At 41.0% G+C, this 13,241-nt stretch overlaps 1 protein-coding gene across 1 annotated transcript; it reads left to right on the top strand.

The window, feature by feature from the left end:
• Positions 1-974: 974 nt before the first annotated feature.
• Positions 975-10,795, top strand: LOC128467774 (vomeronasal type-2 receptor 116-like). The gene is made up of 7 exons (XM_053449490.1): positions 975-1,098; positions 5,314-5,435; positions 6,556-7,368; positions 8,186-8,410; positions 8,678-8,871; positions 9,399-9,478; positions 9,885-10,795. Exons 1-7 carry the CDS (start codon positions 975-977, stop codon positions 10,793-10,795), a joined length of 2,469 nt encoding a protein of 822 aa, XP_053305465.1.
• Positions 10,796-13,241: the final 2,446 nt, after the last annotated feature.

The raw sequence follows: 13,241 nt of genomic DNA, 5'->3' as shown, positions 1-13,241 counted from the left end.
TTCAGATCTGGCATTAATAGGGCCGGCTGATTCACCAAGCAGCCAGGTGAGTAGCTTCTCTAATGCAGATAAGGGAAGACAATGCTAGGAAGTTTAGACCTTTTCTGGCAGGGGACTCAATCATTAGGAAAGTAGATTGGGTAATCTGCCGCCAAGGCCCAGAATGCTTGGGTACTGCATGTTGTGGAGAAGTTGGACAGATGGTTGGGAGGGGCTGTTATGATGCAGTGGCTATGATGCATACGTTTTCTTTGAATTCTACCCTTAATCTTAGCTTAATAATTTATATTACCTAATAATAATAATTATTGTTTTTGTGTGTGTTTTGTTTGTTTGGTTGTTTGAATCACAAGCAAAAAAAGAAAGAATAGAAAAAAGCAAGATTTGCAAAGAAAAAGTAAATGAAAATGGAACAGGAAAATGAATGGTCAGTTGGCAACCTGCTCAACATTTTGATCCACAGGGCAAACCATTCCTCAATCTGTCAGTTCTTGACATCTGGGAGCAGACTTTCAGGGCTCAAATACCAACGCTATATAGAACTTCTCAATCAATTTACTCCCTCTCAAATCTCAAACATGTTGTGCCTTAACAACAATACCTCTCTACAACTCCACTCTCACATCTGCTCTTGAGGATGTAACACCAGTTACTACTCGTTCCTCACAACATTCACGTTTCCAACTCGACACGACTGTAACTTGACACCTAAAACGATGTTCCCGCACTGCTGAACATAGTTGGCGATGGTCTCATTCCATGTCTGACTTCCTGCACTATAAATTAAAGTTCCTACTACTCTGCTCTCAACCTTGCTAAAGAAACCTACTTCACCTCCCTCATCTCCTACCTGTCTCTGTCACGCACACCGCGGCTCCTACCTCCGCCACTGTCACGCGTGCCGTGACTCCTATCTCTGCCGCTGACGCCGGCTGGCGCGCCGCCGGCAACCCCGCCTCGGATTCCTTCTCCGCATGTCTGTGTCGCTGTCCTACTTCCAACGCGGATGTACGCCGGCATCACGTCCCGGCCTCAATGCCCTCGGCCGCTGCGTCCACCTTGCCGCGGTCTCCATGGCGCACGAACCCCATGACGAGAGTACCTGTTTCATATAAATTCTTCATTCTTGCTGTGTCCTTTGCCTGTTCTAAGCGTTATACTGCTTTTGGGTGTTATTTTCTTATGCTGTACTATATATTTGATCTTGTGTACCGACCTTTCGCCTGTATATTGACTACGAATCTTCTCTGCCTGCCTACTACTGTTGTTGGAGATAAGGTCCCTGTCTGCATAGTCAGATCCACCTTGTCTACCTATACCGTGACAGTCTCACAACCCTAAACGACTCTTTAATACATTCAATTCCCTACTATCAGAGATGAAATATCTGCACAGACACCACCCTGCCCTCACCCTCCCTCTGACTATGCGCCCCCCTACCCACTGACCTCTTCTCCCTTCACTACATTAACTAATTTCTATGCTTTCACTGAAGAGGATGTACATGCTGTTCTTCTTTTATTCTTGTCCAACCACATGCCCCCTTGACACCATCCCTTCCCATCTCACCCAGTCTCTTTCATCTACCCTTGTCCCTACTCTAGCTCATATCTTCAACCTCTCCCTCACTACTGGATCTGTCCCATTCTCTGCTACCATTACTCCTATCTTGAAAAAGTCCTCCCTCGACCCGACTGATCTCTCCAATTACCGTCCCATCTCTCTGCTTCCTATCACCTCCAACCTTCTTGAAAGAATTGTTTATATCCAACTCACTAAGTTTCTAGATTCCAACTTCCTGTTCCAACTTCCTGCTTGACCCTCTTCAATCTGGTTTTCGCCCTTGACGCTCTACTGAGACCACCCTTACTAAAGTTACTAATAACTTACTCACTGCTAAATCCAAGGTCCACTACTCCATGCTAATCCTACCGGACCTTTCTGCTGCTTTTGACACTGTGGACCACCCTCTTCTCCCTTAAATGCTTCATGATCGTGGCCTCCGTGACACTGCTCTCTCCTTGCTCCTACTTCTCTGATTGTACCTTCAGCATCTCTGTCTCCAGTAACACCTCCCTCCTTCTCTCAGTTGGGGTACCCCAAGGCTCAGTTTTAGGACCCCTTCTGTTCTTTCTTTACACTTCCTCCCTTGGCAAACTGATCTCATCCTTTGGCTTTCAATACCACCTGTATGCTGATGGTGCTATCATCTTCCCATCTATTAATGCACGCTGTCTTGGTGTCTCCCTTGACTCCAACCTTTTGTTCACAACCCATGTTCATTCTGTCTTTAAAAACTGTCATCTCCATCTTAAAAACATTGCCCACATTCGTCCCTTCCTAACATAGTATGCCACTAAGTCTCTTGTCCATGCCCTGATTATGTCCTGTCTTGATTATTATCTCCCTCTTAACCATCTCACCCTCTACAATCCCCCATGAATGCTGCTGCCAGGCTTCTCTTCCTCTCACATCGCTTTACTAACGTCTGTCCCCTCTGTCAGTCTCTTCACTGACTGCCTGTGCATTTTAGGATTCATTTCAAAATCTTCACTCTTGCTTTCAAAGCCCTTCACAGCAGTTCCCATCCCTACATCTCCTCACTCATCTCTAAATACACTCCTAACCAGTCTCTCCGCTCATCCAATGATCTCCTTCTATCCTCTCCTCTGATTTCTAGCTCTCATGCACGCTTACAAGATTTCTCATGGGCTGTCCCTATCCTCTGCAATGCTCTCCCCTGGCCTATCCGTCTTTTTCTGTGCCTTTATTCCTTCAAAAAATCCCTCAAGACCCACTTTTTTAAGGATACTTACAACATAGCACACTAATGCCCTCCCATATTCTTTTAGCTCACCTTTCCTAGTCCCTCTCCTGCAATACTTTTACTAGTGTGGCTGCTCCATCCCTTACACCGGCACTTTTACCCTTTACCCATTGTGTAATACACCCTAAATCCCTCTAGATTGTAAGCTCGTTTGAGCAGGGCCCTCCTCACCTGTTGTCAATTTTTTACATACTACTTGTTATGTCCTGTCTACCCATTGTACAACGCTACGGAATTCGATGGCCACACACCCACAACATGCGACCTGTGAAAAAAGAGGCTTTTAATTATTAGATCTCTATCCCTATTTTTGCTGGTGACAAACAAGTGCTCCTGCAACCAGGAGCACTTGTGTATCACCAGCATCATGTAGCCGAGTTAGGTATTTAGCCAACTCACATGAGCTTGACTGGGAGCGAGCTGGAAAGAATCTCAAGCTAACTGGCATTCTAGCTCTGCTGAAAACTAGATATTACACAAATAACTCGCTTTTAATGAAGAACAGGAAACAGGAACTTGTTCTTTAAAAGAAAAAGTAAGATTAAATACTTTTTAAAATTCTAGAACTACTTTGGGTAACTGGGTGAAAAAAATATATAACTGGCTTGGAAGAGGGCTTATTTTAGTTACTGTATGGCATATTAGCAATTTAATTATTAATGATCTTGTGCTTCTTGTGCATCCCAGCAAGAAACTCATTTGTATTCTTAATATTTGAATATTTGTAACATTTTAACTGGTGATTTAGGTGATTGTGCAATATTTTGAAAGCATTGATTTTTGGTTCTATCTACCTTAAATAATGCTATATTGCATGTTAAGGCAAAACCTAGATATGGTTTGTGTCCAACTATTTTAAAATGACATTTACTTTTAAGTTTAATTACATGTGTAATTTATATATTTTAATAACAAGTCACGGCTCTGGCCTCAAACCTCCGAAGCGGCTAATTTCAGACTCCATTGACTTGCATTAGACTGAAGTGTATAAAAGGAGAGATGCTTCACTTGCATTACATTAGTTCACGCATGCAGCCGATGGCATCACCCTGCGTGGGGCTTTATACTGCTGAGTGCTATGGACGAGGAAATGTTGAGATCTCCAGCATGTAAAGTTTCCCTGTTTGTGATATTCCTGTGTGTGACTCCGTGTAGATCTGGCTCCCAGAGCTCACCTCCAGCCTGTCATCTGGAGATCAGAAGATGTATCGAGGACTACGAATATGTTCAAGATGGAGACATTATTATTGGAGGAGTGTTCAGAGTAAATAACTTAATGAATTATTATCTTAAAGATGGAATCATAACTATGATGGCTTGTATGGAGTAAGTAGAAAAACTTTACAATACAGAAGTCAGGAATGGTTTAGATAATTAACATGATGAGGGATGAGAAAGAAACATTGAAATGCATAAAGTGATTTAAGAAAGTACAGGAGAGGAGTTTATTCCAGAAGAGCAGAAATGTTAGAACATTCTCTGTATAACCTGTAAAGTTCTTCTTTGTAGAAGAGTCCACAGATCCAATAAGTTGGCTTTTATTTTTACTTTTCCTGTGATTATTGTTAGCCTAGGTAGTCCTAGCTTGTTTTGAATGCTGTAAGGGTGTGGAGGGGGTAGAAATGTGCATGTATGTTCACTAGACACATGGTCTACTTACACACCAGTAAAGGGATCTGGACTTCTATGACTTTTCCTCTTTATTTTATATGCGTATTACTTACTCCATGGGGCAGTCATGTTTTGTCTCATATAATGGATGAATGAGACACATAACAATGTGGGCTTACAGAAAAATACCCGTGGAGGTCCTTGCTTTACTACAATGTAACTGTAAGATGTGTTTATAAAGCGTCAGGCGAGGAAGATCACCTGGCGGCAGGAATCATGATTAATTGTAAAGGAGCAAAACATGTATTGTGGAGACCAGCTATGACTGCAGTAGGTAAGATGCAGGTGACAAGTATGTGAGCCAAAGCTTTAGTTGACTCAGGGAGCATTAGAAGTAAATGAAAGACTTTGTATGGATAAATCTTGCAGCCATTTGAGTTCACTGAAGCTCAACCTCAGGGGAATAGCGGCTGATACAGGTGAAAACCTACCAGCGGGGCTAGTGATCACCTCACTACAATCAGTTTAGAGTCTAAGCATCACGTTACTTTCCACAAAGTCTCCATATATGTTGAATGGGTTCTTCTTTGCCTTTTGTTTTGAATATCTTTACAGTTTTCTTAACAAAGTATTTACATTCCTACAGCTGCAAATCAAATAATTTAAAATAATCTAAAATAAAGCACATTTGTAATATTTCCACAGTCTTATTCCAAATTTCTACAAAAATCTTTTGACCTTTATGTTTGCCATTGGGGAGATCAACAGTGATCCGGGAATCTTACCAAATATCACTCTAGGATATCATTTATTTGATTCATGTTCTAATGAAAAAAAGACAGTAAAAAGTGTCCTTCAGATTTTATCTGGACCAGGAAAGACCGTCCCTAATTACTCCTGTACTAAACGAGGGACCCTGGCTGGTTTTATTGGGGATGAACTTTCCGACACCACTATACCCATGGCACAAATCCTTGGCATGTATGGGTACGCACAGGTGAGCAGAATATGCACGTTAGTACAATCGTTTAAATCTCTTCAATAGATGTTAGTTATCTCAAACACTAACCCAAAACTCTAACCCATCAGCCCTAGGCTCACTTCTGGTGGGATTTAAGCACCCTTGTGTTCAGCGATCGTCTATATTATGTGGCATGTGATGGATCCTGTCTATACATACCGGGCAATTTCTTGTCTTTTTGTTTTTCCAGTCAGTTTTCAGCAGTGATTGTACAAATTCCAGGCTAGAAGCTTCCAGAAGCTCCCGCGATGTCATGAAACTGCACCTGTGGATGTTGGGGCCTACTTGGTGCATTAAGTCCCTTTCTTGTAGCAGGGGTATTCATAGAAACGCAAGCTGACTCCACTCCTTTAGTACTGTCAGTAATGGCACAGTATGCCTCAACTTCCTGTCATGTGACAGGATCAGTCAGTAAGAATCCCCTTTTGTAGTCATAAGAGCTTCACTTATGAGGTGTGTGGCACAACTTCATTGGACTTCAAGGACTGGATAAGGCAGGCTCATCAAAATTCAGCCTTCTAAAATCTGTATTCTTTAGATTGCAGACTGAGACTGATTACAGCTTTTAGAAGCCTGAATTTTGATGAGCCTGCCTTATCCAGTCCTTTTGTGAGTGGATCTTACACCATATTAAATTCTCTATTCCTTGATATTATTACACTATTGGTTTTGTTTTTGTTTTCTTCCCCCATGTATATGCGCTCCATTATTCCTTGTTTGTTCCTGTATACACTTTGAGGAAGAGTGTTATTTGGTAGCTGCTTTCATTGTGGGGAAGTATTTATTTATATTTATTTTTTATCACACGTGGGATTTTTGGTTTTTTCACTTTTGAAATACGCATTATACAGGGCCAGTCAGGCTCTTGGAGCAGAGGCTCCTTTAGACACCAATAAACCGTGCTATGCACTAATATGGTTTCAAAAGAAAGCTCTGCAACAATAAATAATGTATATTGTTGTTTGCATAAAGTAAACGTGAAAGAGGGAAATTACAATTGAACAAAAGTGCTGTAAAGGATTCACTCATTCACAGTAAAACCATGTAAGACGGTCTTTGTTCATAAGGATATTATAATCTATTTGTTTTCGTGTAGATCAGTTATGGCGCAACGCATTCCGTGCTCAGCGACAGACGAGTTTATCCGACGTTTTTCCGAACAGTTCAAAATGACCATGTCAGTTATTATATTTTATCCAAGCTGCTGAAATACTTTGGCTGGAACTGGGTCGGCATTTTAACCACAGATGATGAAAGTGGAGAAAACGAAAGCCAAGTACTGACAAAGTATATGAAAGACGATGGAATTTGTGCTGAATATGTAATAAAAATACATTATTTTCAAAGCATGTTTGAAAGTTTTGAATACGCTTTCAAAACAATAGAAAGATCAACATCTCAAGTTATCATATTTTGTGGTTCCTTTTCTGAAGCTTTTATGTTTATTATTAGGGAAACAAAACATTTGTTAACCAATAAATCTGTAATTCTTGGCACAAGGTGGTCTTCAAACACATTTCTGTTCAAGTCTGTCTCTGATGTATTTAACGGGAGTCTGACTCTGAAACCGTATTACAAGGACCATGTTCCAAAACTTTCATTCTTCCTTGAGAAATTTCACCCAAAGAACTACCCAGATGACAAGTTACTGGAAGATTTGTGGGTAACAGCTTTTAAATGCTTGTCTCCAGATCCCTATAAAAACCAGTATTATGAAATTAATTTGGGGTACTCGCTTCATAACTGTACTGGGAGAGAACGATTGAAAGACATTGTTAACGTTATCAACAACGGGGATGCTTCTCGAGTGAATAATGCAGTGCTTGTGATGGCTAAAGCCCTACACAATATGTACATATTCCAGGAAAAAAATGGAAATAAAATCAAAATAACTAATTACAAACATCAGGTAAGTCAGGAGTCATGAAAAGAGAGTAATTCAGGGGCATCAGCGGTTGCCGTGTAGTTACCAGTAATAGTAAATCTAGCGGTGGGAACAGTTCTGCTATTTACGTAAAACCAATAACTCTGCAGCAGTACCTAATATATATATAATAGACTTGTTACAGTGGGAACTGTTGGTCAATCTGTGCAGGACTTTAAGGGCCAATCAGATGGCACAATTAACATTTACATTCCCATTAGTATCCTCTTCTGCCCTCTGTTCCCGTCTGCCTCTCCCTGCTGTCTCCAGCTCCCCTCTGACCCTTTCAGCCCTTTCATGTAATTTTTACTTTGATCTGTTCCTTCCAGGGCCTCTCTTTGCTTTGACCTGTCCTCCCATTTGCCTCTGCTCTGACCTGCCGTTCCTGCTCTCTCTGCTGTGACTCTCCAGCTCCCCGCTGATCCTCCCAGCCCCTTCGTGCATTCCCTGCTGATCCACTTCACCTTGAGTCCCTTCTGCTCTGACCTGCCCCTCCAACTTCTCACTGATCCTCCCTGTCCCCTCTGTTCTGAACTATCCCTTCTTGCTTCCATTGCGTTGATGCAGATGGACAGATAGAGAAAGTGAGGGGAGGAAAAGAGAGAAGAGGAAAGTGAGAGAGTGAACTGGGTGTGTGAGAGAGAAAACAGACAACAGAAAGGACTGGGAGATAAAACCTGTGGAATGAGAGAGATTTCTTGTCATGGCGTGTCAATGGCAGACACATATGTTGAATACAATTTGCTTATTCAGAAAATGTAAAACAGCTGATATTTCAGTACTTTTGCATTTTTAATAAAAGTTGCACCATTACATAAGAAATCTGAAAGCCGAGGACCAAACCTCTCATCTAGATTTTGATGAAAATGGAGAGTATGTTACCCCACACGTAATTCGGAACTGGGTTGGAAATAAGGAAGAAGATAAATCCTTTGATGTGGTCGGTATCTTTGATCCGTGGGCTCCGGCTGATCAGCAACTTAACATCAAACCCGGTCTAATAACCTGGAAGAACGAAGCCAACCAGGTGAGAAGACTTTTCATTCTTTGTTATAAGAATATATTTGCTATATTAAATCGTATAGGAACTGAATAAAGTTATATCTGGAAATATTTGGACACTGACACAAGTTTGTTATTTTGGCTGTTTGCCAAAATCACTTCGGGTTACAGTTAAATAATGAATATGGGCTTAAAATGCAGCGTCTCAGCTTTAATGTGACGATATTCACATCCAAATTGGATGAAGGGTTAAGGAATTACAGCTTTACTACGGTGTTCCCCCTTTTTCAAGGGTCCAAAAGTAAATGGACAATTGACTCAAAAGCTGCTTCATGGACAGGTGCGGGCCATTCCTTTGGTATTTTTTTCATCAATTAAGCAGGTAACAGGTCTGGAGTTGACTCGAGGGGTGGCATTCACATTTGGAAGCTGGTCAGACATCAGAGAGCTAGCAGGGACATTAGGAGTGGTGAAATCAACAGTTTGGTACATTCTAAGAAAAAAAGAAAGACCCACAAACAAACAACTGAAGCAAGTTGCGATAAAGGCCTGTCAAGAAATACTAAAACTTAAAAAAAAAAAAAAAAAAATTGTGAGTGCATAGAGAGAACCAATTGGTCAATATTTTATCACTTTTTTTGTTTTTGATTTGTTTCATGGTCTGTTTACACGAGCGCATTAAGTGGAATTTGCTTGAGAAGTTACAACACCTGGAGAGTGTTTTACAGGGTTGCAGCTGTGTTGCCGTTAAGAAGGGTAGTATCCCTCCTTTTGCTTATATTATATTTTACTTCATACACGGGTAGGCACTGGTTTTCACATTTGTTTTATACTATAAACAATAAGAGATTACAGATATGCCGGATAGTGTAACTTGGTAGAATGCCATTTGAAGTCAAGATTGAGTTCTAGGAGCTTTACAAAATAATCAGCCTAAAAAAAAAACTAAAAAATATGTCTCTTATTCAGATTCCAAAATCTCAGTGCTCAGAAAATTGTTTGCCGGGTTGCAGGAAAGCCCCGGGGTCTGAGATCCATTCCTGCTGCTATGACTGCGTCCTGTGCTCAGAGGGAGAAATCTCCAATATGACCGGTATATCCCACCTGATACTCTGATATTCTTACCAAAAAAATAATGTTTACGTCTGACTGATTAATAGAGAGAAAGCCCCGAAATCCACTGCATGTTCTGAACAAATCAGCCAACTCTATATTACTCCCATTCCCATCACAGATTGAAACCACAGGCCGTACACTGACACCCAGACACAAGAGAACGGAGATATCACAAGAGCAGGCGGACAACCATTAGAAATACCTGCAGCATGATCCTGACTATGGGTGGTTATTTTCTTCCCATTAACTGTACTGCGGAATAAATGTCAGTAATCTGTCTGAGGTTATTCCTGGATCCAGCCATTTTTTAATTTTTTGATGATTTTTTATTAATTACATCTGTTTCATGAAATTCAAGATTGTGTATTTTTTATTTTTTACAGACAGCGAGAACTGCATAAAATGCGCACATAATGAATGGCCCAATGAGAAGAAGGATCTGTGTGTTCCCAAAATGGAAGAGTTTTTGTCCTATGATGATGCTGTTGCTATAGCATTTACATCAATCTCAATTTTATTTTGTCTTCTAACTGTTACAGTATCAGGGATTTTTGTTTCATATAAAAATACCCCAATTGTAAAAGCCAATAACTGGAGCCTCAGCCTGATCCTCCTGGTCTCCATCATGATGAGCTTCCTTTGTGTCTTTCTGTTCTTTGGTCGTCCTTTGGATATAACCTGCATACTGCGCCAAACTGTCTTTGGAGTTGCCTTCTCATCAGCCGTGTCTTCTGTGCTGGCCAAGACTATCATGATTTTTGTCGCTTTTAAAGCCACTAAACCTGGCAGTGTCTGGAGAAAATGTCTCGGAATCAAACTGTCTGCTTCTGTTGTCTTGTTTGGCTCATCTGTCCAAGTCATAATTATTATTTTTTGGTTGTCCATTTCCCCCCCATTCCAGGAGCTGGACATGCACTCTTATCAGGGAAAGATCATCATTCAGTGTAATGAGGGCTCGGTTATTGCCTTCTACAGTGTCCTGGGTTATTTGGGGCTTCTGGCAGCTGTTAGTTTTATTATAGCTTTTTTAGCCAGGACATTACCGGACAGTTTTAATGAGGCCAAGTACATCACCTTCAGCATGCTGGTGTTCTGCAGCGTTTGGATTGCGATGATCCCGGCCTACCTGAGCACCAAAGGGAAGAACATGGTGGCCGTGGAGATTTTTGCCATACTGGCTTCAAGTGCTGGACTTTTAGGATGTATATTTATTCCAAAATGTTATATAATTATATTTAGACCCGAAAATAACTCAAAAACACAATTGTTTTGTAGCAGAAATAACAATCTGTAGATATGATAAAGGTTAACACAGTTATGAAATGTAAGTCTTAATCCCTTCAGGTCCGGGACGTACCTGGTACTTCCTGGTTACCAGTCACCGGTAGACCGGGATGTACCAGGTACGTCTCCTCCAAAAACCGCCCCCCACATCACCACCATCGTGGTGATCGTGGGGGCGCTGCTGCCTGCCCAGGAGTCTGGACAGACCAGCACAGCCTGTCTAAGCCCGCCCCCAAGCCTACGATCACTCCCACGGATTGCAGATTTTTTTTTGCCACAGGCAGCTTCAGGGAAGGGGGTGGTGTGTTGAATGGGTCCCCACACAAGTGTGGGGACCTGACCCAACACCCCCCTGCTGCCTGATCGCTCCATAATTCCCATTTGTAGGGGGCTCTGCTGCTGGTGGACCAGCAACAGCAAAAACGACCCCCAGAAGTCCTCTGATCAGTCCTGTAGGACTGATCAAAGAGACTCCTCCCTCTACAAGTCTATTGAAGATTGTGTCCCAGCTGCCAGAGGCAGCTTCTGGGACAGGGAGACAGGGTTCTTTGGTCTCCACATGAGTGTGGAGAACAACCCCCCCACCCCCTCCCTTCCTCAGTTAACCCCTAACCCCCTCTTCCTCAATTAACCCCTTCAATGCTGCGATTGTGTATGACCCCCATCGCAGCATTGCAGGGGTTAATATTAGTCCCCACAAGCTTGTGGGGACTAAATATCAGTCAATGCTGTGCTTCAATGGAGCATCAGCATTGAAAGAGTTAAAAAAAGTAAAAAAATAATAAAAAAATTAAAAAATGAATAAATTAAATTTTTTTTTATAAAATAATAATAATAAAAAAAATAACAGCACTGACCTGAAAGTCCAGGGTGCTTCCAGGTCAAATGCTGGGCTGATCAGATCGCTCCTGGCCAATAGGAGTGATTGGATCATTATGGCAGCCCACGGATGACCCTGCTCTACAAAGAGAGAGGGGTCATCTAGGGTAATTATGAAAAAACACAAATTATTAATAAATGAAAAAATCATAATTATTACCTGATCACTTGTCGGTGACATTTTAAGTCGCTGATTATTGATCGGTCTCCCTGATTGATGTCAGCGGCCTAAACCTGTCACTTACAAGTAATCTGATAAAAAAAATATTTTAAAAAATGTAAATGCACATGTTCCAGTTTTGCCCTCATAGCTTCCTCAAAAAAATGCATGAACCATGCATGTGAGTCCTTGTTGGAACCGGGGGATGTTGGTGAACAAAATGTGGTGTTTTCTTCCAGTGTTACACTTATGCTGTGCAAGAAATAAATTGCAACATTGAAATTTATGCGTTAAAAACGCAATAAAATAATTTCCCTGTGAAGTTTGGCAGACTTCAGTGAAGAAATGGCTGGCTGAAAACTGTCAAAACTACCCTAGTTGAACACCTTGACTCGTCTACTGTTCATAAATATGTACTTTTATGGGGTAATTTACAGTGGGGGGCTTCCAAAATGTCCCAAATGGGATATGGGCCCAGGAAACCAATTTCTGAAAATTCCAAATTTGAAAAGTAAAATGCGCATGTTCCAGTTTTACCCTCATAGCTTCCTCAAAAAATGCATGAACCATGCAAGTGAGGCCTTGTTGGAACCGGGGGATGTTCGTGAACACAATTTGGTGTTTTTTTCTGCAGTTGCACATATTCTATACAAAATATAATATAAAATCTAAAGCAACATTGCAACATATGCAAAAAAAAAAACAAAATATATAAAAATACCTCAAAATTTGGCAGCAATTGGCGATAAAATCCCTGTTTGATAAGTGTCAAAATGACCCTAGTTGTACACCTTGACTTATCTACTGTTCATAAACATATAATTTTGGGGGGATAATCAGTATCTGTGACAACTATTGCAGTTATTAGACTACCATGCCAAATTTGAAAAAAATTACATTTCAATAACGTGATGCATGCCTTGCAATATTTGCCCTATACTGGTCAAAATAGATGAAAATCCTGGCCATGTTGGGTGGTTTCCAAATCAGGACAACTTAATGAATATATTTGGGATATTTTTTTCCCATTGGTTCAATGTGTGTACAATTTGTATGTACACAAAACTGTAAAAAAAATTTGTTTTTTTCATTTTCCCCCCACAATGTACTACCCAGCTTAATATGGTTTCAAATGAAAGCCCTACTTGTGCTGAAAAAAACAATATATGATTTGTGTGGGGGGTGCACCACTTGATAAGAGAGAAATTACAGTTGAAGAAAGACAAGGCAAAAACATAAAAACGGCTCCGGTCCTTTAGCGGCACCCTAGTTTAAAAATCCCGGTCCTGAAGGGGTTAACAGAGATTATAAAAAGGTGGAACAGATAATAAAGAGACACTGGTATTTATTAAAACAGGACAAAGTGGTAGGAGGATCTGTACCATCTCGCCCAAGAATAATTTACACTAAAGCACCA

This window comes from Spea bombifrons, chromosome 1, assembly GCF_027358695.1.
Source record: "Spea bombifrons isolate aSpeBom1 chromosome 1, aSpeBom1.2.pri, whole genome shotgun sequence".
In the NCBI taxonomy this organism is placed as follows: domain Eukaryota; kingdom Metazoa; phylum Chordata; class Amphibia; order Anura; family Pelobatidae; genus Spea; species Spea bombifrons.
The sequence above is the reverse complement of the archived record's forward strand: the minus strand, read 5'-3'. Positions and strand labels throughout refer to the sequence as shown.